Here is a 27,906-nt window from a genome sequence, read left to right as displayed (position 1 = left end):
TTGCTAGTGAATCTAGATATTATCATTTTCTTGTTGCAGATTTTCTGATCTCAGAAAACACAATGTTTGTGATATTTATCTCTTATTATTTTTTTCCCTTAAGGTGTTATTAGAACAGCTTTGCCAAACATGGACAGGGAAGTCAAAGAACAATACCAAGTCCTCATCCAAGCCAAGGACATGGGCGGACAACTAGGAGGGTTAGCTGGAACGACAATCGTCAACATCACCCTCACGGACGTCAATGACAATCCACCTCGATTCCCTAAAAGTATGTTGAGTTTGAATCTTTTCTGTTGAGTTTAAATGAGTGCAGCTTAAAAAAAAAAAAAAATTCTTACATTTTGTTGAATGTTACAGAAATTATAGTAATTTTTCAGACATTTTTGGTCCAAAGGAAACAGAACCCAAGAGATAAAAATTGAATGACCTAAGAGTTTCATTTTCCATTAGAATCATGCTCCATATGACTTTAATATAAAATAATACAAGTCAGTAATTGAACAATGAGTCCTATATTATTGATTCGCAGTCAAGTAAAATATTCACAATAAGTTGGAATCTTGCTCTAACTTTTATTTGAAAAAGTAAAGTAAATATGAAAATTCCATTGTAATTTAATACTCATATTTATGACACATATGACACCATATTATTTGGTCTATCATGCAATTAGCATAAGAATTCTCTACTTTTTCTTTAGCAATTGTACATGTTGAATCATTTCCATTTACTTCCAGGTAAGTATCAGATAATAATTCAGTGATGCTATTTACATTACTTTAGTCTTATTTTATTTTAGTTGTGCAATAGGTGAAAATTGTTACAGTTTCTATGATAATAGAAAGGTTCACACCTACATTTTCTCTGTAACTCTGTGCTTCTTACTGAAAATGAATACTTCTCACTTGTGTTATATCTCGTTTTCTTTTGCAGTATTACATTTAACACCAATCAGTACCTGCTCGATTTCTGGTACATTTTCAAGGCTTAGTTCAATGTTCCTAGGACTTAGAATATAGAAACTGAAAGTCTCTATCACTGGGTACACAAGGAGCTTGATTAAATCTCTAGATACTCATTTGCGTGAATAGTTTAGAGAACCAAAACAAAATGATTTTCCTTTTTCGATCTCAGTAGGAGACTTTGAGTTCATCTACTAAAGTATAAAAAACTGAGAATATTTAACTAAATGGATATTTTATTCCTTTAGCTGTATGGTTTTTCATATTTTGCTATTTTATCCTTTTCTCTTAAAGTCATTAACATGTATTTTCTTATGGAAATATTTTACTTAGTGATCAGAAAGTCTAATGGCCAAATGTTATGAGGAGCAATTAGAAATCATCATACTTTAGTCAATGAAATATATGTGAAAAATGGCTAATATAAATATGCTATACTTAATAACACAAAGAGTCTTATGGACATACTTCTTTACTTAGCTATTAAGGTAACAGATAAAAGATAAGCAAATATTAAAAGGGAAAAAAGAAATCAGGCATTTGATTCTCTAACATTTGACATTAATAAAGAATATGTTCCCAACTCAAAAAGTACTTATTATTTTTATTTTTATGTCTTTTATTTCTTTATTTTTTTACTTCTTATGTATGACAAGCTGTAATAGCCAAGGGAGGGGGATAGTTTGGGAAACTACTCTACTTTTATATAAAAGATGTCACTGTGAACATGGGTCCTGATTTGCATTTTGCGCATATAAAATACATTAGTCTAGGGTATAGGAAATAGCAGAGATATTACTACATGGTGTCAATATTCTTAGTCACAAGGATGATAGTGAGGCTTTTCAGATGAGGGATATAAAACCCAGCCAGAGGAAAAATACAATTTCTGTTGGTATAGATGAAGAGTGGTTGGTAAAATTGAGCAGAGAGAGTCAATTATCATATGGTTTCACTTATTTGTGGAGCATAACAAATAGCATGGAGGACAAGGGGTGTTAGAGAGGAGAAGGGAGTTGGGGGAAATTGGAAGGGGAGGTGAATCATGAGAGACTATGGACTCTGAAAAACAATCTGAGGGTTTTGAAGGGGCAGGGGGTGGGAGGTTGGGGGAACCAGGTGGTGGGTATTATAGAGGGCACGGATTGCATGGAGCACTGGGTGTGGTGCAAAAACAATGAATACGGTTATGCTGAAAATAAATAAATCAATTTAATAAAAAAAAATTGAGCAGAGATCCAGAATAGTTTGCTGTACAGGGAAATGAAAATATCTCCATGAGAATGAGGCTAGATTATACTTAGGAAGACAAAATGGTGTGCTCAGGTCCTGCTGAGACAGGAAGATCACTTCTAGATCTTACCTAGTGAAAGCAGAATCTAGATACAGCAATAATCTTGTTTGGGATTAATAGCAGGAGTGAGGGAAACTAAATGAGAACCACCAGGAAGGAATGTAGGGGATAAACTCAGTGGAATTTCTGGGACATTTACATGCTCTGTCAGCAACTTTATCATTGTCTTATTCCCTTTTACCACAACATTCTGAGTTCTTTATTTTCCACAGTTTACCATTAAGAAAACTGAGGCTTAGAGAGGTTGAATAATTTGCTTGAAATCAACAAACTGAAGTATTTTTTTTTTTTTGCTCTGAAGTTCAAATTCCTTCTAGTTTAACATAGCATTAAAATGAAAAGTTATTCTTTTCTTCTACCTGCCACTCTAAAACCCTAATTTTTAGAACACCTGCAAAAAAGTCACCTGACGTATGTGGAGTTGTCACCATTCATAAACAGAGAAATGAGAGGGCAAAAGAAATATACTGGGCAGCTTACCATGATCAAATTATTCTCTACTTGTATTACATGTATTTTGAACTATAGTCTGAAAGTGTAAGAGGTGAGAGAGATTTTTGAATCATGAGAAAGGAAAGGGTTTTCACATTTTTGCATAAATAAAAAATTAATCCCCTTGCAATTTCACATGCCATTGTGTCAAGCCCTTTTTAGTGTGTTGTCATTTTGAATTACATCCTTCAGAGGAAAAGACAGCATACATTTATAAACAGAAAAGCCATTTCTTTAGAAGCCAATGCTCTTTCTGCAAGAAAATTTCTCATGCGATACAATTAAACTACAAATGTGATGTAACATTACAAGATGAAATGATACTTTTCAATGTAAAAGTAAAATATATACACATATTTTATACATGAATAACTTATAAGAGAATCTGCACAACTAGCTCTATTTCATGCTTATTAAGTGATTATTCTAAAAACAAAACAAAACCAGAAAACTTCCTTCAGTTGAATTTCATGAGCTCCAATTTCTCATTGCTTAAAAATGCACAGAATAATTTCTTAAAATTTACTAATCATAATTTTGTTGGCTTTGTGTGTGTATACATATGCATATGTGACACTGTTAAGTATCCATTAACTTCTCTTAAATACGTTAGAGATAAAAAAAGAAAAAGAAAACTGAGTGGCACATGCATTCGTATCATGCATGTGTAAACAGTTTACTGTTTTATTGTTGCAAAATAGATGGTTCCTGAGACATCAGAACTTCCTGCCAATATGATAAGATGATGGTAACAATTATATTGACTAGTGAATTGCTGTGTGTCATGTACTATGTCAAGCGATTCGCATTTCTCCCTCTTACTTTCATAATGACTATATAGTATTTTCTCAATTTTAGAAATAAAGTAGCAAATCATATTATTAAGAAATGATAATGATAGAAGTAAAGTTTTTAAAAGTTAAAAACTTTTCTAAGATCATTGATCATTCAGCCACTGGGTGAGAGAACCAAGCCTTAATCTTATGTGGTGACTTCAGGTCTCTCTTTATCATTCTCTCTCTTGATGGGGAATTTGTTTTTGATGGCTGTGTTTGCCCTAAAATGTCCATAACCTAGAAAACCCAGATAACCTAGAAAACTGTCCACAAACACAGGGAAGTCAAAATAATACCCAACATGTTCAAAGAGCTGTGCCTGGAGTCCTATAAAGGCAAAAGGCTTTCTTTGCAAAATCTTTTCCCTATAGTTATAAAGCTACCATCTACCACAGTCAAGGATATCTGCAGAGGATCTCCATCTGTTAAAATAATCTACAGAAAAATGCTGATGGTTTCCATTACTTGAATATTAAATGACAAAACCATCTAACAAGCTGTTCTAAATAATGCATTATGAGATCAAATCAATTAAGTAATGTGGTTAATTCACTTAGGCAAAATATTCATGCGTGCATCTCCCACTTCGTCTCTTTCTTCTGTATATTTGTAATGAAAATGAGAACAACTTGAATGAAAGTACTTCATACACAACATTGGATGAAAATTATAGGAAATATAAGAAAATGCAAGGAAATATAGGAAAGATAAGGAAGAATTTGCTTCTTTTGTTTCTTTTTCAATATACTAAGAGAAAGAGAATTGCTCCTAAGGTAAATAAGTTCAAATATAGAAAATAGGACATTAATAACAGTTCTAAGAAAATCTCTTAGAAATAAGTAAAATATTTTAAAGTAATTATGTTTTAATAAAATACCTACCAAGCATGCTTATATTGACTGTTGCTAGCTATAAGGATTTTGATTCAGTTAAAAGTCAATAATACATTATTTGCACAATAATTACCATATAAAACATATAGTTGTATCCATATTATATAGTTCATTAATTTAATGAATAAAACACTTGTAAATATTAGACTTTACCCCAGGAAAAGTTGTTATTGTCCTGAAATTAACATAAACATAAGTAAAATTAAAGCATTAAATACATCAGCCAGAATGTCTATTGCATATGAGCAATGTTTGATCTACACAAACTACCACAGATCCAAGCATAAAAAATATGTGTATAAATCTATATATTATTTTTTTCTATTATACATTGATGTTATAGAAAGACCACAGAATGCTCAGGTTAATTATTGAATTACTAAATAAATACTGATAACTATATATTTATTTAGTGTATAATATTGATGTATTTAATTAAAATATATATTTCATCTTTTCATCTTCTCATTACTATTTTGGCATCCAGGTTAAGATTGGCTTCTTGTTATTTTGAAATGGATAATATAGAATTGTTCATTTTAAAAGCAATATTTATTATAATATATAATTCATAAAGATTTTCATCAGAATCAACATGAACCCAATCATAACAAGATGGAGGCATAAAGTCTCTTTCTCTTTACAGTTTAGCATCCTTTGTTGGAAAACTACAAGCTTTTAGACTGAAATTTTCTTGGTAAAATATATAGTATGTCTTCATGAATAAAGAATCGTAGGCTAATTGAATTTTGACAATTAACTCAGATCCAGCCATAGAAAACATACCATTACATTCCAAGGGGATTGTCATGGGGATGACTGTGATAAACCAGTTCTATGATTTGAGTTTATGTATACAAATTGTATATAATCTGAGTGTTACTTGTAAATAGTATGAAAGTTCATGACTTTGCATATATTTTGTAGATATAAATTTTTATAGAGCTGCATCAATGTATACATATATATATATATATAAATTACACATATACACATATATATGACTTTATCTATCTACCAATAGATAGATACAGTCTCAGAATCATTTAATAACATTGTAAGGAACATATGCTCTGACCTTTGAGTCAGAAAAGGCCAGTATGTGTCTGAACTTGGAAACATGGTCAGGATCACTTCAGTCTTTTTCATAATCTCCATCTGTTAATGTCAGGATGTGAATTGTATAGAACTCTCATATCTCACCTTCCTTGGAGACTCCTGTTCCTGGCCTGCTTCCTACCCGCAGGTCAAGTGCAAATTATTGGTAACACCCCAGCATGTTCCTAAATCATATCACTGAGGGTGAAGCAAAGGCCAAATTTCTGCTTTTAGCACTATCTCCAATCTGTTGTCTTAGGGGCAGGAATGGAAAAGGGAAAATGCTGACAAGTACTCTGAAAAAAAATACTAGAAGAAGCATGACTAAAATAATGGGTCTTAGTGAAATCTACCACTTTGATGAGGATAATGTCTTCGGCTTCATTCAAATATTTGAGTTTGGGAAGGTGGTGTGTGTCAGTTTGGTGTGCAAGGTTAACACTGTAATAATATATTGTTTAATATAGAGGTATCTATATTTATAGTATATTGTATTTATAATTATAATTTATATTTATAGTATACTATAAATATAACGAGGCTTAATTGAAAACAGGTGAATGCGGTTTTTTTTTTTAAGTGTTTATTTATTTATTTGAGAGACAGACAGAGAGAGAGAGCATGTGTGGGTGGGGAGGGACAGAGGGAGAGGGAGAAACAGACTCCCTAAAGAGCAGGGAGCCCAACACAGGGCTTGATTCCAGGACCCTGGGATCAGGGCCTGAGCCAAAGGCAGACACAATCAGTTGAGCCACCCAGACGCTCCAACAGGTGAACGTTTTAAATAGTAAAACAAGAAAGTAAAATATATTAATGAGTTGACATCAATTCATGTTTGTTTATGGTTTTCAAATTTACTACTGGTGTTGATTTAGTATCAACTTTAAAACATGTTTCAATTTCCACAATTGATTTTTTTTTACCAGTATTTAAGAGGCATATTGTGGTATGCATAGTATGTGGCAATTATATATATTACCCATATTCATCATTTATTAGTGGTGTGTGTGTGTGTGTGTGTGTGTGTGTGTGTGTGTGTAACTCCTCACTTGTGAGGGAAATGTTTAAAAAGCATAAAGAAAGAAATTGTAAATCTAAGAGATTGGAAATATTGCACAAAGAGCTTATGTTACTTGGGTCCTGTAAAGATTGTAGGCATAAGTGATAGAAAGAGTCATCACCTTTGATGACTCTATTTCTATTTTTGAAAAACAAGCCAAGATATAATGAAACCAGCTCTTTTACTAAGTGGAAAAAACACTTCTACTTTAATTCCCAAATGGGTCATTTGTCTGCTTGGATAAAAACGAGAAAGAGGTAACTATTTCCTGAAGATGAGGCACGCAAACGAGGACCAGAGTCATACTCACTATAGTGTTCCCAATAGTTCTCGCATCACATTTGCCCACAGAATCCTTTGGGATCTTACGCCCCAGTGATAGCAGCTCTGTTTCTAGTGGCACAGCTTGGACTCAGAAATCTGAATTTCAAATAAGTAATCTGGTTGATTCTGAGGTAGGTAGTCTGCAAAGCATAATTTGAAAATCACTGGTTTACTGTGATGAAGCAGCGATGTTGAGAAGGCATTTCATTATTCATTAAATAGAGCTAATGAGTTAATTATTTCATATCTCATGAGAGTTGTTTTGGTCCATGCAAAATTCCATTCCTACAGATATATTTGAGTGAAATCTGAATATTAACATTTATTCATTTTAACCATTTTGAAATGGTTATTTTTTTTTGTTCCTTTACAATCAAACAATCATAAAGTTATGTGTCTTGCTTAGAAGTCTTCCAAAGAGCTTACAGAAGTCAGAGACTGAGGCTTTGAGGCAGACACGGAGTTGAATCTAATTTGTATACAAGCTCAGTGAATGTGAGCTCCAGATTCTCCAAAAAGAAGAGAGTAGATTCATTATAATCCACGTCGGCAGATGTAAGCAAATAAAAACCATTACCACAATTTTAAAATCATTTCTCATTGCTATTATTGTCACATTAATACCACATTATGCTTTGTTAATGAAAGCATGACTCTTTCTTTAAGTGATGCTGAAAGCTTTTGATGACCTACTTGGTCCTTTTCCCCATGTGGCAAAGGGCACGAGATTGTGGGCTGGTTGCTCTATGGCCCCATTGCCTGATTTGCAAAAGTACTGAGCTTACGAGCTACAACATCTACAGGTCTTTAAGAAATCTAACTTTTAGTTTTCAATTATTTCGTGAATCATATTCAATAAAGTCTAAAACTGAAATAATATTAAAGATATTGTGCTTAATCTTACCAATGTCATTAACAATAATAACAATATCTAAAGACCATGGTTCCTATAAATACTGAAAATATTTCTTAATATTAATCTGTGCACATTCCAACTCACCGGAGTCCTTTTTTTACAATTAGAATCCTGGAGAGGTGGCTTGAATGTTTCAGCATCATATAATCCACAGTTCAAATGTGAGACTTTACCTTGGACGTAATAAAACTCATAGGTTCCTAAACAGACAAGCAAGGTAATGAGAAAGTTTTCCCACCTCTACCTCTCAGCCTTCCCGCAAAAAATAGGCAAAAAAAATTCTTTTGTGAAAATTTCCTGTCAGTCAGAGCAAGTAAGTAGATACCAGCAATGGAATTTATCAGATTTAAATAATTATAAACCTCTCGGTCTCGGGCTACAATGCATACATATACCTCTTGCTCATTAAATCTTCAGTTAGCGAGTCCTCAGTTTGCTTTTCTGCATTTTCCCACTAGAACTGCATTATCAGGTTCCATTATTTTCCAGGTGGTACCACTGCACGACTCTTTACAGAATGTAGCCATGGTTTTAGTGAGGCAGCAGCTAAGAGTGATTGCACATGTGCCATACAGAAGCCGCATTTAAACTGCACATTAACTTCTTTATTCCTTACGAAGAGAAGTTATTTATCTATGCACATTTAGAAAAGGAAAGTGAAAGAAAACGAGATTGTAAGAGCTGAAGCCAGGAACTTTGTAGGTGCATGTGTGATGGAGTGGAACATGATCCAGGAACATATGAGAGCTGTGATTTTTAAACATGCACGTTTAGGAGCACCTGGGTGGCTCAGTGGGTTAAGCCTCTCCCTTTGGCTCAGGTCATGATCTCAGGGTCCTGGGATCGAGCCCCGAAACAGGATCGATGCTCAGCGGGGAGCCTGCTTCCCCCTCTCTCTCTGCCTGTCTCTCTGCCTACTTGTGATCTCTCTTTCTCTCTTTCAAATAAATAAACAAATAAAGATTTTAAAAAATTCTCTGCATTAAACCTCTCTGTTTAAAAAATAAAATAAATACACACATTTATGAAAATATAGATGACTGCTTCCTACACCAGAATCTTAAGTGAGAATGGGAGCTCTGAATGTGTACGTGGGGCACTCCGTCTGCTTCACTATTCAAACTGAAAAGACATTCTCTCCAAGACGGTGAGTGTTTTTGTGTTTGTAAGATTTATAGAGCACAGAGATCTTAGGCTTTGGGAAAGGTACGGATGATGGAGAGCTCAGCTTTACCATTAACTCACTGGGACCCGAACAAGCTAAATAAACGCTCACTGTCTCGTGTTTTTACAACATCAAATTAAGATAATCAATAGGGGGACCACAGATCCTGGTTTGCTTGAGACAGTTCCAGTTTTCTCTTGTGGTCCCAAATTAATGACAAGTAGTGGTTTCTTTTACTCTCAGAAGAGGATCTGTTTGGCTAGTAAATGAAGTAGACATCTTAACAGTAATATACAGCACTTCTGGGAGGATTAAGTAAAACAATACAATTGAAGTATCTAACAGTATTTTTTTTTCTCCTCTCCTCTCTCCCACCTTTTCTTTCCTCCCTCTTTTCAACCTTATCCCAATTTCTCCTTTGTATCTCTCTCTCTCTAACTAGATTATGTCTCAGGCTCCTTTTATATCATTTCTTTCTGTCTTTTGCTTCCCCTTTATCAGAATTTCCAATTAATGTACCATCAGACTTGGATTGAAGAGAGAAATAGTTCAAGAAATAACCCACATTTACATTTTTAGTTGAATTTACCACCAGAAAAAAAAAATCTTAGAACTACTGTATACCTTTTATACACACGAAAAAAATCAATTTAAAAATTTCTAACTCCATACAAATATTTAGGAAGTGAATATAAAATAATTCTATCACCAAAATAGTATTATCTTTACCCATGGACATTTGCAATGACTATTTTGATTTTTTTAAAATTTTTTCTAAAAATTTATTTATCTAAAAATTTATTTATCTATTTGACAGAGAGAGATCACAAGTAGGCAGAAGAGACAGGCAGAGAGAGAGGGAGAAGCAGGCTCCCTGCTGAGCAGAGAGCCCGATGCGGGGCTCAATCCCAGGACCCTGAGATCATGAACTGAGCCAAAGGCAGAGGCTTACCCTACTGAGCCACACAGGCACCCCAACTATTTTGATTTAAATATGATATTCTGATTTCATTTTACTCTAGCTTGGATAAAACCCAGTTGTAGTATTAAACTAATATGTGAAGTCTCTAGTTACTTAATAAACAAATTATTAAAACTCTCTTTTATGGACAAGTAAAAAAGAAATTATTTTTCATGTGAAGTCTTAGTCTTATTCTATTAAAATATTAGGAAGACTAGAGATTGATTCTTATCTAGCCTGATATCCACTGACTTGTTCCGAAATGATTTTATAGTAAAGGTATTCATGATGTATATGCATTATAATGATAATTCTACCTTAAAACTCTTTGCCCAGAGTAAATAGTATATACACTCTGATTATTAATATCATTTCCCCAGCTTTTTAAAAAAAAGCTTAAGTTTGTTATTTTTACAGTCTATGAAAATTACTTTAATAGCCAAAATAACAAAAAATAGCCAACTTTTATATAATCATATATATAAGTACACACATACACACCAACACACACACACACACACACATTTGTTCTTGATTTTTAAGAGATAAGAATTGAATGAGTTACCTTTTCTTTTTTCAGCCATCAAGGCACTCTATAATACAAATACCCCAATGTATAAATAAAACCACAATGAAACCCCAAATAAGAACATGATCACTAACTATTGACATGATTAGAATATGGTAAATATACCTAAATGGAATTATTGGGAAAATATTTATGAAAAACATAGCATTTGAGAAGAAATGTAGCCTAGGAATTTAACAGATTGGAAGGAGAGGAATTTGAGACAGCACAGCTCACATGCGAGCATGTACATGCGTGCGTATGTGTGTGCTTGTCCGTTGAGGGGCAAGAGCAGAGGTCAACGTGTTGGAAAAATGACTTCAATAACCTGGTGAAGACTGAAGTAGAGACTAGATATGGAGCAAACCCCTGGCTGTTGTTTGGAAGAGAAAAGTAGAGGCAGAACTGAGAGAAGTTTCAGGAGCAGTAATGGAAAAGCCTTTGTGCCCTATTGGAGTCAGAAGATAAATAAGACAAAGAGCATGTGAAGACATGATTTAAGTAGGAAAATAGTTTCTCTGTTAATATGCTGAAATTTAGTGGGGATGAACAGGAAACAGTTGAAATATAGGGAGAATCAAAGTCAGAGTCAGAGAAACAGTTTTTTAAATTATTAGCCAACATATAGTACAGCATTAGTTTTTGATGTAGTGTTCAATGACTCATTAGTTGCATTTAACACCCAGGGCTCATCACAACACGTGCCCTCCTTAATGCCCATCACCCGGTTATGCCCTTCCCCATCCCCCTCTGGGAAACAAACTGGGGGTTACAGAAGGGAGAGGAGTGAGAAACATTTTTTTAAAAGATTTTATTTATTTATTTGACAGAGAGAGAGACACAAGTAGGAAGAGAGGCAGACAGAGACAGAGAGGGGGAAGCGGCTCCCCGCTGAGCAGAGAGCCCGATGTGGGGCTTGATCCCAGGACCCTGAGATCATGACTTGAGCCAAAGGCAGAGGTTTAACCCACTGAGCCACCAGGTGCCCTGAGAAACATTTTTTTTTTAATTTATATTTTTATTCTTTTATTTTTATGTACTTTTGTGTTAAAACTCTAACAACTGAATATGTACAGAAACAGATGCAAATGTAGTACAAAAATCACTCATATCCTTTTGTCTCAGATTATTCTAATGCTAACACCTTGCATAATGACAGTATTTTATAAAAACATGAGCTGAACAGAGGTCCACTGATATTAATGAAACTGCAGACTGTAGGCAGATCTCACAGGTTTTTGTCACTAATATCTTTCTTTCATCCTGGGATCCAGGTGAAATAATAGAAAGATTTATTTATTAGTGAGAGAGCCTACGCACACAGAGGGGGAGGAAGACGGAGAAGCAGACTCCCCACTCAGCAGGGAGCCCAAGGCAGGGTTTGATCCCAGGACCCTGGGATCATGACTTGAACCTAAGACAGATGCTTAAAGGACTGAGCTGCCCAGGTACTCCTCAGAGAAACATAGATGTAATTAATGAGGTCTGTAGTATGGATAAAATTAGTAAGATTCAAAAAGAAATATTTAAATTTTGAATATAAGAAAATTCAGGAAGAGAATGAATAAAGATATAAGGAGAAACTTAAATACAACTACCTCAGCCCTTTAATACACAGATTTCTGACTGTGGTGATCATTTTTAATCCTCAATATGAAACATCCTAAATTCAACATATATTTCACATGGGATAAATTTCTCTATTTCATGTTTGCCTTATTATCGGTCTTAGCATTTACTTAGGCAGGAAACTGAAATTCAGTATTTCTTTATGAGAGTTAAACAGAATATAAGCAATAACTATGGACATGATACATTTTATGCATAAGAAATCTAGTTTATTAACAGATATCAGACACAATAAATTATAGCATTCAATGCATAATATTTCATTGATTGCTAATTTTATTGAAGTGTATATGCAAAAAAGGCTGTATTTCTTTTTTTTTTTTTTTTGCCTGTACAAAAAAGATTTAAAAATTTAATGTCTTCCCTCAAGCAGCTCTGTGTATAATGGAGAGATTAAGTTAATGGACAATTATACTACTTGAAATAAAATAAATGATAGACTTATGCACACAGTCACACAAAATGTGTAAGACGGGCATCGAAATCATTACAGAGTAGATCTGAGAGGATTTTGAAGGAAGTAATATCTTGGGTGCAGAAGCAGAAGGGATTTTAATTCTAGAGCCACAATGCTCTTTTCTCTATGTCTTCATTAATTTTACTCTCTGAGCATTGAAAAAAGAAATTTTCCCCAAGTCTATCCAACCCCAATTGATAGAGGAGCTGAGCTATCTCTTATGTGATATGAGTTTATTTTTTTTTCTGTGACATAGGAGACAAAGTTACCAACTGAGATGGTCTATCAACTTACGATGGTTGAACTTATTTTACAGTGGTAAGAGTAATGCGTATTTAGTAGAAACTTTACTTTGAATTTTGAAATTTATTCTTTTCCCAGACAAGCTATATGTGGTATGATATTCTCTCGTGAAGCTGAGTAAAGGCAGTGAGCCACAGCTCCCAGTCAGCCTTGCCATCATGAGGATAAGTAAATGATACATTTTCAACCATTCAGTTTTTCACCTTCAAAACAGTGTTCAGTGAATTACATGAGAGGGTCAACACTTTATTATGAAATAGGTGTTCTATTAGATGATGTGGCCCAAATGTAGTCTAATATAAGTGTTCTGAGCATGTTTGAGTTAGGCGAGACTAAACTACAATGTTTAGTAGGTTAGGCTTATTATATGCATTTTTAAGTTACAATATTTTCAACTTAATGATGGGTTTATTGAGACATAACCTCATTGTAAGGTGAGGAAGATCTGTAGAAAAAAGGTAAAGCAGAGATTGGTGGAAAATAAATTAGTTTAAAACAGAGGTCATAGCAAATAATAATAAGTTACCTTTGCAAATCTGTATCCAATTTACAGCCAATCTTGCAAGTGCGTTTGAGATTAGTAATCAAAATTTATAGAGGTATCCAGCTGCTTCTCTTTGGTTTTTCTCAGTCAGTTGCACTTCTTGAGAAAAAGAGTAATTATCATTATCAGGGTTTGAGTTTTACCAGCCAGCAGTGATAACATGAGTAAGATATCTAGGCCATAGGTTAATATGATATTGAAATGAGAAAAAAAAAAAAAAAAAGCAATGTTAAAATGATAATGAATGACTGGATGTGGAGAGATTAATATAGTGGTATTAAGTAATGTTAAAGTTATTTGTGTTTCATATTAAAATTGATGTCTACTATCTCTCTATACAAATGCATATTTATGTTACATAATTTATTTAACATAAATTTATTTTAACATAAATTTATAAATTCATAAATTTATGTTATATAAATTGAACAAACAAAATAGTAAGGTAGAAGATTATGATAATTTTTGGCTTTCTCATGTAGTTTCTACTATTTGGAATGTTTTCTACCAGCTGACCTCACACACCCAAACATCATCTAGTTAACTCAACTCCGATTCTTAGCTTAAGTATCATAGAAAGTGCATAGAATTAGGTTAACTTTCCTCATGTGACTTGGTGATTCTATTTCATTGGTGTTATTGTTTAATTAATACCTACCTCCTTCACTAGGTAATAAATGATATTGGAATAAATATAGTTTGTTTTGTATTTTGTTTTTTCTTTATCATTCCATGGAGCAAACTACTAAAAATTGCAGTGAATCATATATCAATAATCTGAGTTATTGGAAGGCTTACCAACGAATCTCCTACCCAAAGGGAATTTAAAAAGGATAGTTCAAATTTAGTATCTAGCCCTAAATTTTTGTGTTGTGTATGGCTGCTCAAAACTAGACAGTTTAGAGGAATCAATTTCTCATATCTCTAAGCAAGAAAAAAAATACTGCTATTATTATATAGAAAATATAAAATTTTATAGAATTTATAAATCCATCAATATATTGGATATTGTGTATATGGCTCTCATTTTCATGGATATGGTTAAGTAAAGTCTAGGGCAGGCAATTGTAACCTTTATAAAAAGATGCATTAATTTGGCCAATACAGTAAAGCTCTTGCTTCCAAATACTAGACACTTCTAGAAATTTGTTCATCTAAAACCCATCCTAAGAATGAGCAGGACTGGATGTCTCTGTCATTACCAAGAGATTCCATTCACTGTGTGCTTAGTATGCTTGACTAAAATCTAGTTTGAATCCAACTTTGTTACCAGGATGGTTTTTCCTTGTGGACTATATTTCTATTACTTTAATTTGGACATATTGAAAATAGTCACAGCTTCAGGCTTTTGAGGAAATAGAGGGCATTTAAAATGTTCTTCAATCACCAAGATATTTTTATTCTTGAATCCTTCAATTTTCAAGATATGGGAAAAATGTTTCAGCTAGAATGAAAATGGCTTTTCAGACCTTCTTTAACAACTCCCTTCCTTTTATTTCCATACCTCTGTAGGCAGTTTCCTGTTGATTACTGCCAGTCCTACAGGAAAATAGTATAATACAGATATGGAGATTATCTATAGAATTGAAAAGTAACTGTATAATAGATACCACTTAGGAATTTCATAAATTATTATGTAAGTGACATCATCATCATTCCAATTTTACAGATCAAGAAAAAAAATTAAATATTTTGCCTCAACTCACAGAGCTAGTAAGAGGCTATAACAGGCTAATAATATATATAACGCTCCTTTTTATTCATACAGAAATGTTGTTTGTTTCCATTTCCTTTTTTATTTTCTTTAGACAAGGTGAAATCATTTTGTGCGCTATTATTTGTTTAAGAAACTGAAGCAATAAAATATTGATAAAGAAATATTTCACTGTTTTGTGATTAGATAGTAAATCACAAACACATACCTGTGGGATCACTATTTGAACAATTAAATGAATTGAGTCACTGAATCAAAAGTTTAATGTTAATATACCTTATTTTCTGAAGTTTAAACATAAATGTAACACTTCAAAGAATTATCTGTTTATGTGCTCTCAGATAATATGTTTTCATGTTCCTAAAAATGTTTATTGTTCTTAATCAACTTAAAATAATTTCCACTTAAACTTTCCAATATTTTTGTTTTTCTACTATTTTAAAATATACATATATATACAAATATATATACAATTATATATACTGTATTTGTATATGAATATACAAATTCATTACTTTTCATATATAGTATAGTAAGTTCTCTGTGAAATTGAACGTTGACTTCTTATATATTGTTTTGACTATCTTCAGTTATTGTAATAAACATAGAGTATATTTCAAAAGATAATTTGTAATGGATCATTCCATTTTCTTTTCACTTGCTATTCTTATTACTGAATGTTGTTATGGTATTATATAATTCATTCACTTAATATACTTTTGGGGTCCTTTAACTTTTATTTCTGAGGAGATTTTAACATATTAATTCATGTTTTGTTAAGTAAATATATCTCTTTTTCATAAATTATTATGTAAGTGACACAATTACATTATTATGTAAGTGACATTTTGGTATTTTCTTCAGTACTTGGAAATTTTTTAAAGAAAAAAGGGAAGGAGAACATTGTATATCCTTTTCCTTAGGTATCAGTGAATGCCACCAGCACACACACAAAGCCAGTGTGTGTCTTAATAACCAAAGAATAATCAAAGTATATTTTTCTAAACAACATACTTCCTGAGGGGCGATCCATTTAGGCAATAACTGAGTAATAGATAGTTTTATCTCTGGAATTAATAGGGAGCCTTATCTGTAAGAAGTTTTAGAATTGGATCTCTATAATTCCATCTGAATTCACTGCATGTCATTTTCTCCTTTTCCATGGGAACATTTTTTTTTTCTTTTAAACACAGCAAGTATATTTGATGAGCATGTAAGTATATATTCTTATGGACTCTGAACAATTTCTTGTCACCTGTTTTATTTCTTAATCTGCGTTGTACAGGTAGTGCCATTAAGATGTTTCATATGCGTCAAAGTAGGACACGCAGAAGATGATCGGACTGTAATTACATAGTACATCAAAAGCAATCCAACTTTGGCACAGCTGAAGATTACTTCAGTTTTGAATTAATCTGAATGACCCCAGCTTTATTGCTGTCGAGTTTCTAGAAATGATAAAATGTCAAGTCACTGGAAATAAACCGACAGAACCTAAAAAAATGACATGACTAATGCATCGTTTCTCTGACTTGTTCCATAGTCTCTAAACTTTATTACTAACTACCATATTTTCTTTAGAAATGCTTGTCTTAATGAATGTGTCTTTCACCTCTCTAATCTGCGTCGGTGATATAAAGAACAGAAAATTCAGTGCTCTGTATATTTGTGTTTTATGTACACTAAAATCTCAATCCACAAAGATGTAAGTGGTGAATCACTGTTTCCCTTCTACTGTATCTTAATTTTGGTAGGGCACGTTAGTGGAGGCTTGTGAGTCAGTCATTTTGAAGAATGCTACTATTTCCATTTATCCCAAGTTTTCCAATGCCATTAGATAATTATAAAATTCATGGGCATACTCTATGCTGACCACTTTTTCGGAAACTGTTATTTAACTCATATTGACACAGCACTACAAGGAATTGCTATCTTCACATTTATTGTTATTGGCTTCACAAAACTCGTATTTCAGCATGTTGTCCTGAAAAGGGGAACTCTCGTTTATAGTCTGCATTATCTGGTGTCCTTCAGATTACCTTTCAGACTTAAAAAAAACTTCTCACATTGGAGGGTCTCAATTCTGGCTCATCTTTTTTTTTTTTTTTTTTTTTTAACTTTTACTAACTATAATCTCTTACTGATGCTGCCAGACTACATTATTTCCCCTGATTTTTAATTCTTTTAATTTGGCATTTTAAAAAATTTATTTATTTATTTGACAGAGAGAGATCACGAGTAGGCAGAGAAAGAGGGGGAAGCAGGCTTCCCACTGAGCACAGAGCCTGATGCGGGGCTCGATCCCCGGACCCTGAGATCATGACCTGAGCCGAAGGCAGAGGCTTAACCCACTGAGCCACCCAGGTGCCCCTTTTAATTTGGCTTTTAATTGTTCAAATGAAAAGCTAACTTGCAAAGCGAATAAGTAATCTGAATGTGCTCCAATAAGCAGAAATATTACACGTCATTTCCGCTGGATGGCCATGCTTTCCTGAGATGCCATCCAATGCTCTCTACCTCAGTCCACACCACCATCACCACCTTGCACTGCGGGGAATATCTGAAATTTGAAATCCACTACATATGGCAGCTGCCCTTCTCTCTCAAATCTCTGTCTGCCAACTCTGTCTTTGATAATTTTTCCATCTTAAGTTTCCTAATTCAATATCCTGTTAGAGAAAGATGTATAGTACATTATTCAACATAGCTCCCTATTACTCTATTTTATCAGGAAAACAAATTGAAGGTCTTTCTTAATACTTATTGATGTCCTATGACATTGGAATATGACTAATTCTAGCATAGATTCAAGGCTTTTGGTATTTCTTCAGGTTCTTTATCGCAATCACAGGACAAGAGGAAAAGGTTGTGAACATGTTTCTGCCGAATGATATTTCTGCTTAATAGGCATTAAGAAGGGAAGAAAAAAAGGAAAGGAAAAATAACATATGTTTGAGAAGTTTAGTACAGCCTTAAATAACTACTGCGTAATTTCTCATCATGTTACACAAGAATTCAGGCATCACTGGGTCACCTGGGTGGCTCCGTTGGTTAAAGTCTGTCTTCAGCTCAGGTCTCGATCCTGGGGTCCTGGGATCCAACCAGGCATCGGGCTCCCTGCTCAAGGGGGAGCCTGCTTCTCCCACTCCCTCTGCTACTCTTCCTGCTTGTGCTTTCTCTCTCTCTCTGGCTCTTTGTCAAATAAATAATAAAATGTTTTTTAAAAAAGAATTCAGGTTCCATCATATTTGCTAGTATTCAGAAGTTCTTCCATCAGATCAGGATTTAATATGGCTTTTGTGAAACATGCTCTCTAGAAAGTAGGCGTAAAAGTCACTTTAGGTTCTGTTTATATAGTCATGGCTATTTGAACTCAAATTCCCCTTGGATATCTCTTTACGTTTCTTGTAGACTATGTGTACACAATGTAACCTATGATTTTAGTCTTCCTCTTTGCTCTGGTTGCCTCAAGTCCAAACTCTACTGTAAATCCTGCAAACTTTGAGCATCTCTCTATGACAGCCACTGTGTGAAGTGTTTAGGGAACAAAATCTAATGAAACATAATCCTAACCTATGAAAAGTTGCTAACTTGATCAGTTAATATGACATCTTTAACTAAAATTCCTTTGTAATATTTATGTAACACTCTATTATTACCACTTAGAATATTATTATTTGCCTGTGTTCTGGTTTATTTATTTATTTATTTCTATAACTTTTAAATTTGTTCTTTTAGAAAGGTTTGATGTATTTATCTTTGAAGGCAGGCATACTGTTAATTATCAGATTAATTGAACAACTATTTTTGGACCACTGTAAAAATGTACTTTCTCTTTTACATGGAATCAAACAAATTTAGGTAAATATTTAACTCCTTTCAGATTATGTAGATGTTTCAATGAGGTAATGTCCACTGACTGTAAAAATGTCTGATTTTAACATTACAGGAGCAAGTGGTAGATATCTTTTTTTATAGGGGGGACATGAGCTGTATATGACAAGTTTTAACAGCTACCAGGGCTAATGAAAAGACCACATTTTGAAACCGTGAAAGAACTACAAGACTTATAAAATAATTGGGAATAATTCTTCTTCTACCCACTTAAGCCCCCATGTTGCATCACCACTTCCTCATATCAGGGAGATCATATGATAGTTGTCTTTCTCTGCTTGACTTATTTCGCTAAGCATGATACGCTCTAGTTCCATCCATGTTGTCGCAAATGGCAAGATTTCATTTCTTTTGATGGCTGCATAGTATTCCATTGTGTATATATATTATACCACATCTTAGGAAAGTATTTGGCAAGATCGCTATAAGGTGTGATTGATTATTTTTCCTCATATTTCTTGGGGCCAATAGCTGAAACATTGAAAGGAAGTTTGATGAATGAACTTTGCCATTCAAGAAACACATTAAAGGCCTTCCTAATTTAATTTCTATTGATGTAACTAGAAGTTCTAAACAAATTAATTACCCTGGCCAATTTAACCATGGGAAAGGACAACCCAAAATACATTAATAGAAATTAAAATGGGAAAGCAGACATCAAAATTTAAATTTTGTATTTTTGAGATTAGTTTTGCATTTACATTTTTACTTCCTCCCATACTCTTCCTTTCCTTATTTTTATTTAAACAAACAGCCTCTTAATCCTTTAATACATATTTTGATGACAGGTCAGTAAAATAGCTTATATCTTTTTCTTCATGTTATGCCATATGAAATTTCTAAAACTCTTTTAAGTGATGTATATATTTTTATTTTTAAGAGGTATTACAAATTTTTCCTGATTCTAGTATATTTTAAATAGATAGGAATTTTTCCGAGTTTTTCTGGCTCAGTATCAAATTCATAGTAATATATGTGCTCCACCTGGTGGTGAAAAATGAAAAAAAATAAAAATAAAAATAAAAAAAATCAGGGGCAAATAGAACTTTATATCCTGAGTTTAGATTTTAGACCTTTTTAGAATACCCAGTAAAAATCTACACAACACTAAACGTTAAGTTGAATATTAGTCAATACTTAAATTCATTATGAATTAAAATTTTGGTTTACCAAACACATAATCCTTTCACAGGCTGTTTTCGGCTTAATGATTTATACTTACTGGGTAAATGCTATGTGTGTATGGAATATATATAAGAAAATATATAATATCTCTCTATATTAGGAAATATAATCTTAACTTTCTAGAAATATCTATCAATCATTTATCTCTCTTAATTTTATCTCTGTTTTATATCCTGGATTCTGTGGTATTGGTACAAATTAATTACATGAATTTTTCTGCCCTTCCATTTGATAGTAGGTTCACTTTGAGGCTGTTAGTATGTAAAATACTTCTTCACAATAATATAAATTTCACACACTTTACTATTTATAATTCCCAATTAAAATTCTAGAGCAGGACCTACTGAAGTGAAAAGTGAAGTTATTACTCCTAATCGTAATTCTTAACTTGACAGCAAACTCGCTTTCGATTTTGCACTATTATGTTCTAAACTTGATTTATTTTTTATATAGTAGATTTTTCTATCCTAGTAATCTTTCTATATACGTTACTAACTCCACTGTCAACATGAATTATACATTTCTTGCCAGGTATCTTCCATCTGAAAGTTCCAGAGTCTTCTCCTATTGGCTCGGCCATTGGAAGAATAAGAGCTGTGGATCCTGATTTTGGACAAAATGCAGAAATCGAATACAATATCGTTCCAGGAGATGGGGGAAATTTGTTTGACATCGTCACAGATGAGGATACGCAAGAAGGAGTCATCAAATTGAAAAAGGTAATAGATAAGTTTTTGGACAGTTGAGTACCCACTGTTAATGAAAGAACAAAATGACTAAAAGTTGTAAATGACAGAAATTTTTTCTCCAGTTAGTAGTATTTTTAAATTAAAAAAGACCAGGTGACTTAAGCATTCACTTCTTCAGGCATTTGTATTCTGCCATTCAACAGATATATATTTTTGTTGTTGTTGAAACAAGCCTATTAATATGATTAAATTGTTTAAAGATGCTTTTCAGGGCTCCTGGGTGGTCAGTTGGTTAAGTGACTGCCTTCAGCTCAGGTCATGATCCTGGAGTCCCGGGATAGAGTCCCACATCGGGCTTCCTGCTTGGCAGAGAGTCTGCTTCTCCCTCTGACCCTCTCCCTTCTCATGCTCTCTCTCTCATTCTCTCTCAAGTAAATAAATAAAATCTTAAAAAATAAATAAATAAAAATGCTTTTCAGAATTTAATTGTAATTTAATTTTTTAGTGTTACAAACTTAAACAAAAAGGTTAACTTAAAAATAAGACCTAGAAGGAAACTCTAACCCCACCAAGCTTGCTCTGGCCCCTTTCATGATTTTTCTGAGAATATAAATACCTAATTCACACGTTGTTGGTGAGAGTTTCTATCCTAGTGGAAGAATCCGTATGTCAGTAACCTGTACTCCTGAGGAGCGGAGGAAGTGAGCAAGGGTAATGCTGGCCTTGAGGGGGTTTTACGAAGGACTCATAAGAGAGGGAGGGGGCGGGGAGGAGAGGAGGATAAAGAAGAGAAAGAGGGAAAGAGATGGAGAGTGAAAGAGAGGGAGAAAAGGAGGGAGGAACAGGCAGACTGGGGTGAAAGACCATCTAGTAATATTAAACAGAGTGCTCCAAAAGAGAATTGCAGAAGAGGAGAACACAATTAGAAATATTAGTGGGGTCAGTCTGTCTTTTGTTGGGTTGGCATGAGGAAGGGATATGCAGATGTGAGAAATAGAAAAATCACAGTTATGAGTGGGATGTGTAGATTGTTTCCCATAACAGTGAAGCAAATGATAGGAATTTTCAATAATCGACTGCAGACAAACTAGCGAAACTCCTTTAATTTAGTAGTGCTTTCCCCTCTCCTGCAAAGTATGTTCCATTTCCCCCAAACTGCCATATATTATATACATTTAATAATTGTAATTATTTTAGCTTACAAGAAATATTTTTGCAGCTATTCCCATTAATTAGGGTTCTGTTTCCATATTTGCTCAGGAACTCTGAATTTCAACAGAGAAATAATACATATGGCAATAAAAAGAATACTGAAAAGAAACACAATTTCCATATAGATTATTTATCACTTTTTATTTTCACTATTGCACATAAATTGTATATTTTCTAGAAATTACTTTAGCCACATGATCTCACTCAGCAAAATTATACATTTATGTTACATTTTCAAAGTACGGTTTAAAAAGTATGTGTCAAATTCTTATTAACTTTACTTCTTTATTGTTTGTTCTTGTTTTGCCTGTTTCTCTCTTTCCTATTCAGTAACAAGTCAATAAGAGTCTTATCACTTATTTTTTTTAAATAAGTACATTTTTATTTATTTATTTAAAAAGATTTTCTTTATTTATTTGACAGAGAGAGACACAGCGAGAGAGGGAACACAAGCAGGGGGAGTGGGAGAGGGAGAACCAGGCTTCCCGCTGAGCAGGGAACCGGATGCTGGGCTCCATCCCAGGACCCTGGGATTAGGACCCAAGCCAAAGGCAGATGTTTAATGCCTGAGCCACCCAGGTGCCCTAAAAAAGAACTACATTTAAATGACTTACAAATGTTAATTTAAATGGAGCAAATATGTATTATCTGAATAATAAGAAAAATAACAGAAAATATTTTACATCAACAGTTCATTAAACGTAATTATGAAATTGGGTGAATTTACAAAGTATAATGAGGTACAGAATAGTCAATAGTGCATATACTATATTTTTAAAAATTTGTGTATGTATGTATATTTATTGTTGTTATAGCTATATTTTATATTTTACATGTTTTATATTTATATTTTTATTTACACACATTTACCATCCCTGCCAATAAATGATTGGTGTCTAAGTGTCAATCTAGGAGAATGAGTAGCACTATTATTTTTTTTTAAATATTCCATTTATTTATTTGTCAGGCAGAAGGAGAGAGAGAGAGAGCACACAAGCAGGCAGAGAGGCAGGCAGAGAGGCAGGCAGAGGCAGAGAGAGAAGCAGGCTCCCTGCCGAGCAAGTCCCATGTGGGACTCGATCCCAAGATCCTGGGATCATGACCTGAGCTGAAGGCAGCGGCTTAACCCACTGAGCCACCCAGGCGTCCCACTATTATTTACTTTCAAACATAATTGAAAAGGGAGTGCTGTGCTAACTGTAGTCTTTATATTATATCAAGATGGCTTAATCGTCGAAAGTAATGATTTTAAAAAAGAAAATAACGATTTAGTAATGATTTTTGTAACTATTCACTTATTATACACCTTCATTAAAGCTAGAAGAATAGACCTCTTCTCTTTTTAGCTAATGGTAGATTCATAAAAAGAGTCATGTCATTTATTTTGTTGCATTTATTTTATTAAATTTTTGGACAATTTTCTTTCTTAACTAGATTAAAATTGAGATTTGTAAAATTATGACATAACGTTATTAAAATTGACTTACATAATATAGAAAAGCCATCTGAAAGGTCTGTCTCCAAGTATACCAAATACATTTCTCTTCCTGCAGTGGATGAATAATTGTCCATTTTGCTGGCCTAAAATTTCTCATCTAAATAAAGTTCAGTGTCCATAACTAACATTCACCCCTTCGTTCAACAGGTATTGATGGGGAAGCCACTCAGTCCATGACCCCACTCTGGCTTCTGGAGATAAAGCAGTAAAGAAAACAGACCCTTACCCTCTCTCTACTCAAGCAGCTTCCACTTAGCTGGGGGAAGACAAGCCAAAAGCACTGTCTTCAGGGATGGAGTCAAGCTTGAGAAATGGAAAGCAGGGTCCGGGGTTGCAAATAGTAAGGAGAGTGGTGGCTCTTATAATGGGTGGTCAAAAAAAGGTTGACAGGGTGAGATTTCAGCAAAGACTTGAAGGAATCAAGAAATGACTTGTGTAGTAGTTCTGAGTGAGACATCTTCCACAAAGATCCGACAGCCACTGCAAGGAGGCCAGAGGGTGGAGTGCAGCCAGTGAAAGGGGCCCCAGGTGCCCTTGTCAGAGATAAGGTCAAAGATGCAGAGGAAGGGCCCATCGTGGCCAGCCTTGTAGGCCCCGCAGGACTTGAATTAGATCATGGTAGGGGAAGCCTGGGGGGACTTTAGATCTACATTACCTTTACTGTTGTGAAGCTGAGATAATGTGGTGTTCTCAAGAGAATAATGACTAGCGAGTGAGGATAGAAATAGACCAGTTAAGGGGTACCTAAATGGCTCAGTTGGTTAAGCCTCTGCCTTTGTTTCAGGTCATGATCTCAGGGTCCTGAGATTGAGCCCCACATCAGGCTCCTTACTCAGTGGAGAGCCTGCTTCTCCCTCTCTCTTCTCCTCTCCCCACTGCTTGTGCCTGCTCTCTGCCTGTCAAATAAATAAATAAAATCTTTAAAAGAAAGAAAGAAATATAGACCAGTTAAAAGACTATAGAAATAATCCCAGAAACTGTTGATGGAGATAGGGACCATGCCTTTGTAGTAATCAAGGTTGTGAGAAATGGTGAGATTCTGGCTCGATCGTAAAGGAACAGCCAAAACATATTTTCATAAATATTCTGATCATCTGGCAAATTATCCAAGCATTTGAATAGATGTATTCTTAGTGTTGTAATTTGTTTTAATCTCTCAGTGAGGAACCACCAGAAGCAATCCCTCTCTGTTAACCTACAGTTCTTCTGGGAAAGAAAATTGCAACTTGCAGAGTACATCTATTAAATCTTAGGAAAAAAAAAAAAAAAAGGAAAATACCCAAAGAGAACACTTCTATCACAAAATTTTAAAATTAGCTGTACCTGTCTACCTACTTGCCTACCTACCTATATGCTGTATATATTATATTTTGTGTATGTGTACAAGTGTATATGTGTAGATATATGACCTGATTGAACATGGTGGTATGATTTCATAAAAATAAAATAAATAGAAAAAGTATGTTGCATAAAGCCCATGAAAAACTCAGAATTAATTTAAACAATTGCAATTCTTTAGAGTATTTTCCTCCCTCTGTGGGGGCTGGTGTGAAGACTGTATTATAGAATATTTGTGCATATATTCTGTAAGTTCTCAGGAAAGTTTACCTCGCAGTTAGCTTTAGGAGTCCCAGAAGAATTGGACGTGTAATAATAAACATGTATGTAAACATCAAAGGCAGTGTTTCAGTTATAGGATGGTCTTTAAATTAGCGTTTAAAACGTTTAAAAATGTTCCTTTCAACATCACAGCATAAAATTGCAAAAAGGAGTTTTAATGTAAAACCAAATTCATATAGGCATTACTTTGTTAATGCATTCAGAAAGTCCAAAGATATATATTGTACCTTCGAATATGTAGCTATTTGTTAAATGTCAGTTATTTTAATTGTTTAGCTAATGTGAACATATGATACTCTTTGTTTTCAGTTTTTCTTAATTCATTTAATAATCAATTAAAATACTTAAAGTTCCTGAAGCACATAGTCTCATTATTGTTTTATCTCCAAAATCTTCATTTGCCTTCCCTTCAGTATTTCTGAGGAGGGCCAAAGTGAATAAAAATGATGGGCAGGTTTATAGGAGCTGAGAAGAATGGAAAAAAAAAAAAGCGTTTTTATTAATTTATTTTTTAACAGCTGCTTGGATTCAGTTTATGAGCAGTACGACAATGTTATTTCACTGTGTCACTTTGAATTCAGACTAGCAGTTTGAAACATTATAAATCTTCTCAAGGCACAACCTACTGGTAAAAAGTAAAACAAAACACACACAAAAAAACTACTCTTACTCTACATTTATGTCATATCGCATCAAGCAAAATTTAAACAAATCGAGAGTGCCCTGTATGTTCTTCAGTGTTAAAGCATTAAAAACACTGACACTAACAGAATAATACCTTTAAATTTTTCATCCCATTTAAAAATTGGAAGATGGGCTACATTTAAAATGAGAGTGTAAGGGGGCGCCTGGGTGGCTCAGTCCGTGAAGCCTCTGACTCTTGATTTTGGCTCAGGTCGTCATCTCAGGGTCGTGCAACGCAGCCTAGAGATGGGCTCTCAGGTGGTCCTGGACCTGCTTAAGATTTTCTCTCTCTTCCTCAGGCTCTCTGCCCTCCCCCACTGCCTGTGTTCTTTTACTCTCTCTCCCTCCCAAAAATGTAAATAAATAAAATGAGAGCATAAGGCATCTTAAATTCGGCAATTTAATTAATTCATTCATTTATTTTTAGAGGGAGAAAGAAAGCACATGAGAGAGCAAGGGGAGGGGGAAGAGGGAGAGAGAATCTCAAGCAGGCTCCACGCCCAGTGTGGACCCTGATGCAGAGCCCAATGTGGGACTTGATCTCACCATTCTGAGATGGTGACCTGAGCCAAAATCAAGAGGCAGGCACTTAACTGACGGAACCTCACAGGCACCCCTCAGCAATTTTATTCTTAATTGAGAAGGTAATTGAAATATATTTTACTCAGTTGTTGGTTTTCTACTGGATAACTGAAAATAAGTATGTGTTTATTACATACGTACATACTTATCGGATCTAAATATGAAATTGCATGAGTTTAACACATTCAAGGGCGAAAATAGAAATATATTTATAGAAGCACTGTATTTTTTCTTGTCACTATGAAGAAATTAAAGCAATTAAAATAGCGGGGTAAATATTTAAGTTGTGCAAAAGGACGATTTTATTATTTTGCCTAATTTCTCAAGCAGTTCTCTGCCATTTCTACAAAAGTTATCTGTTGCTAACGACTAAATAAAGATAGCGTAAGTTTAAAGCAAAGAATGATGAAGTGATTTTTTTATTTTAAAATAAGTCAAACTTCTTGATCTTAAAAAAGAATTCTTACTATTCGATGTGACTTGGAAATATTATTTCATCCCAAATAAACATAATTGTGATCACACTGAATCCAAAGCAGAATTCTTTTTTTTTCTTAAAAAAAGAAAAGAAAAGGAAAGGAAAAATAAAAAAGAAGAAAGGAAATGCTTTATTCTTCTCCAAGATTTTCTAGTCAGCAGGCTAAGCTCTCAGCAAGTCCCATGGAGCTTTCGTTATGTTCCTTATGGCCTGTTAGTAAAACTCCTTTTCTTCTTGGAGTTACACATCCAGGAAAGGCATTCACACCAAAAGATTTGGTAGGAGAGCACCATCATGTGGTTAATTTTTGAATAACTCAAAGGGGAAAAATAAATTACAGTAACTTTTTTTATGCAGCCAAACATAGATCTTAATTTATTAAATTTAAAACTCTCCTATTTCTAGCTAGCCTGTATGCATGCACAAGCTTAAAGAAAAATAGGTGGTGTTCTTTATTTGTTTCTGCAAATATTACGTCCCAGTTTTTGTAAGTATTTGTCAACCTGTCTTTGAAACAACCTTACCTAACACCTAACTTCACTCATCAGTTTCATAACCTCTAAACCAGCTCCCAAACCGAAATTACCAAAGGAGGTTGTTTTGCTCCCTCACAGGCATTTGAAGCTGTTGTCCTACAGTCTGTTCAAACTCAGATGGACCAAAATGGAATTCCTTCTCCTCTCCTGACAAAAGTGCTCCTGTTCATATCTTCTTTCTAGATAAGGCTCCCGCTTCCTCTCAGTTTCTTAACACCCAGATCTAGACTTTTGTTTATGCTGTTTCTG

At 34.1% G+C, this 27,906-nt stretch overlaps 1 protein-coding gene across 2 annotated transcripts in view; it reads left to right on the top strand.

The window, feature by feature from the left end:
• The window catches only part of CDH12 (cadherin 12), a 1,003,438-nt gene that overhangs the window by 927,730 nt on the left and 47,802 nt on the right, over positions 1 to 27,906 (top strand). For both annotated transcript variants that reach the window (XM_059173699.1, XM_059173700.1), the window contains 2 exons: positions 104 to 271; positions 20,890 to 21,077. In XM_059173699.1, coding sequence (XP_059029682.1) covers positions 104 to 271; positions 20,890 to 21,077 — 356 coding nt within the window. The remainder of the gene's footprint in view (positions 1 to 103; positions 272 to 20,889; positions 21,078 to 27,906) is intronic.

Source organism: Mustela lutreola, chromosome 5 (assembly GCF_030435805.1).
Source record: "Mustela lutreola isolate mMusLut2 chromosome 5, mMusLut2.pri, whole genome shotgun sequence".
NCBI lineage: Eukaryota > Metazoa > Chordata > Mammalia > Carnivora > Mustelidae > Mustela > Mustela lutreola.
Note: the sequence above shows the minus strand (reverse complement) of the source record. Positions and strands in the feature narration are given on the sequence as shown.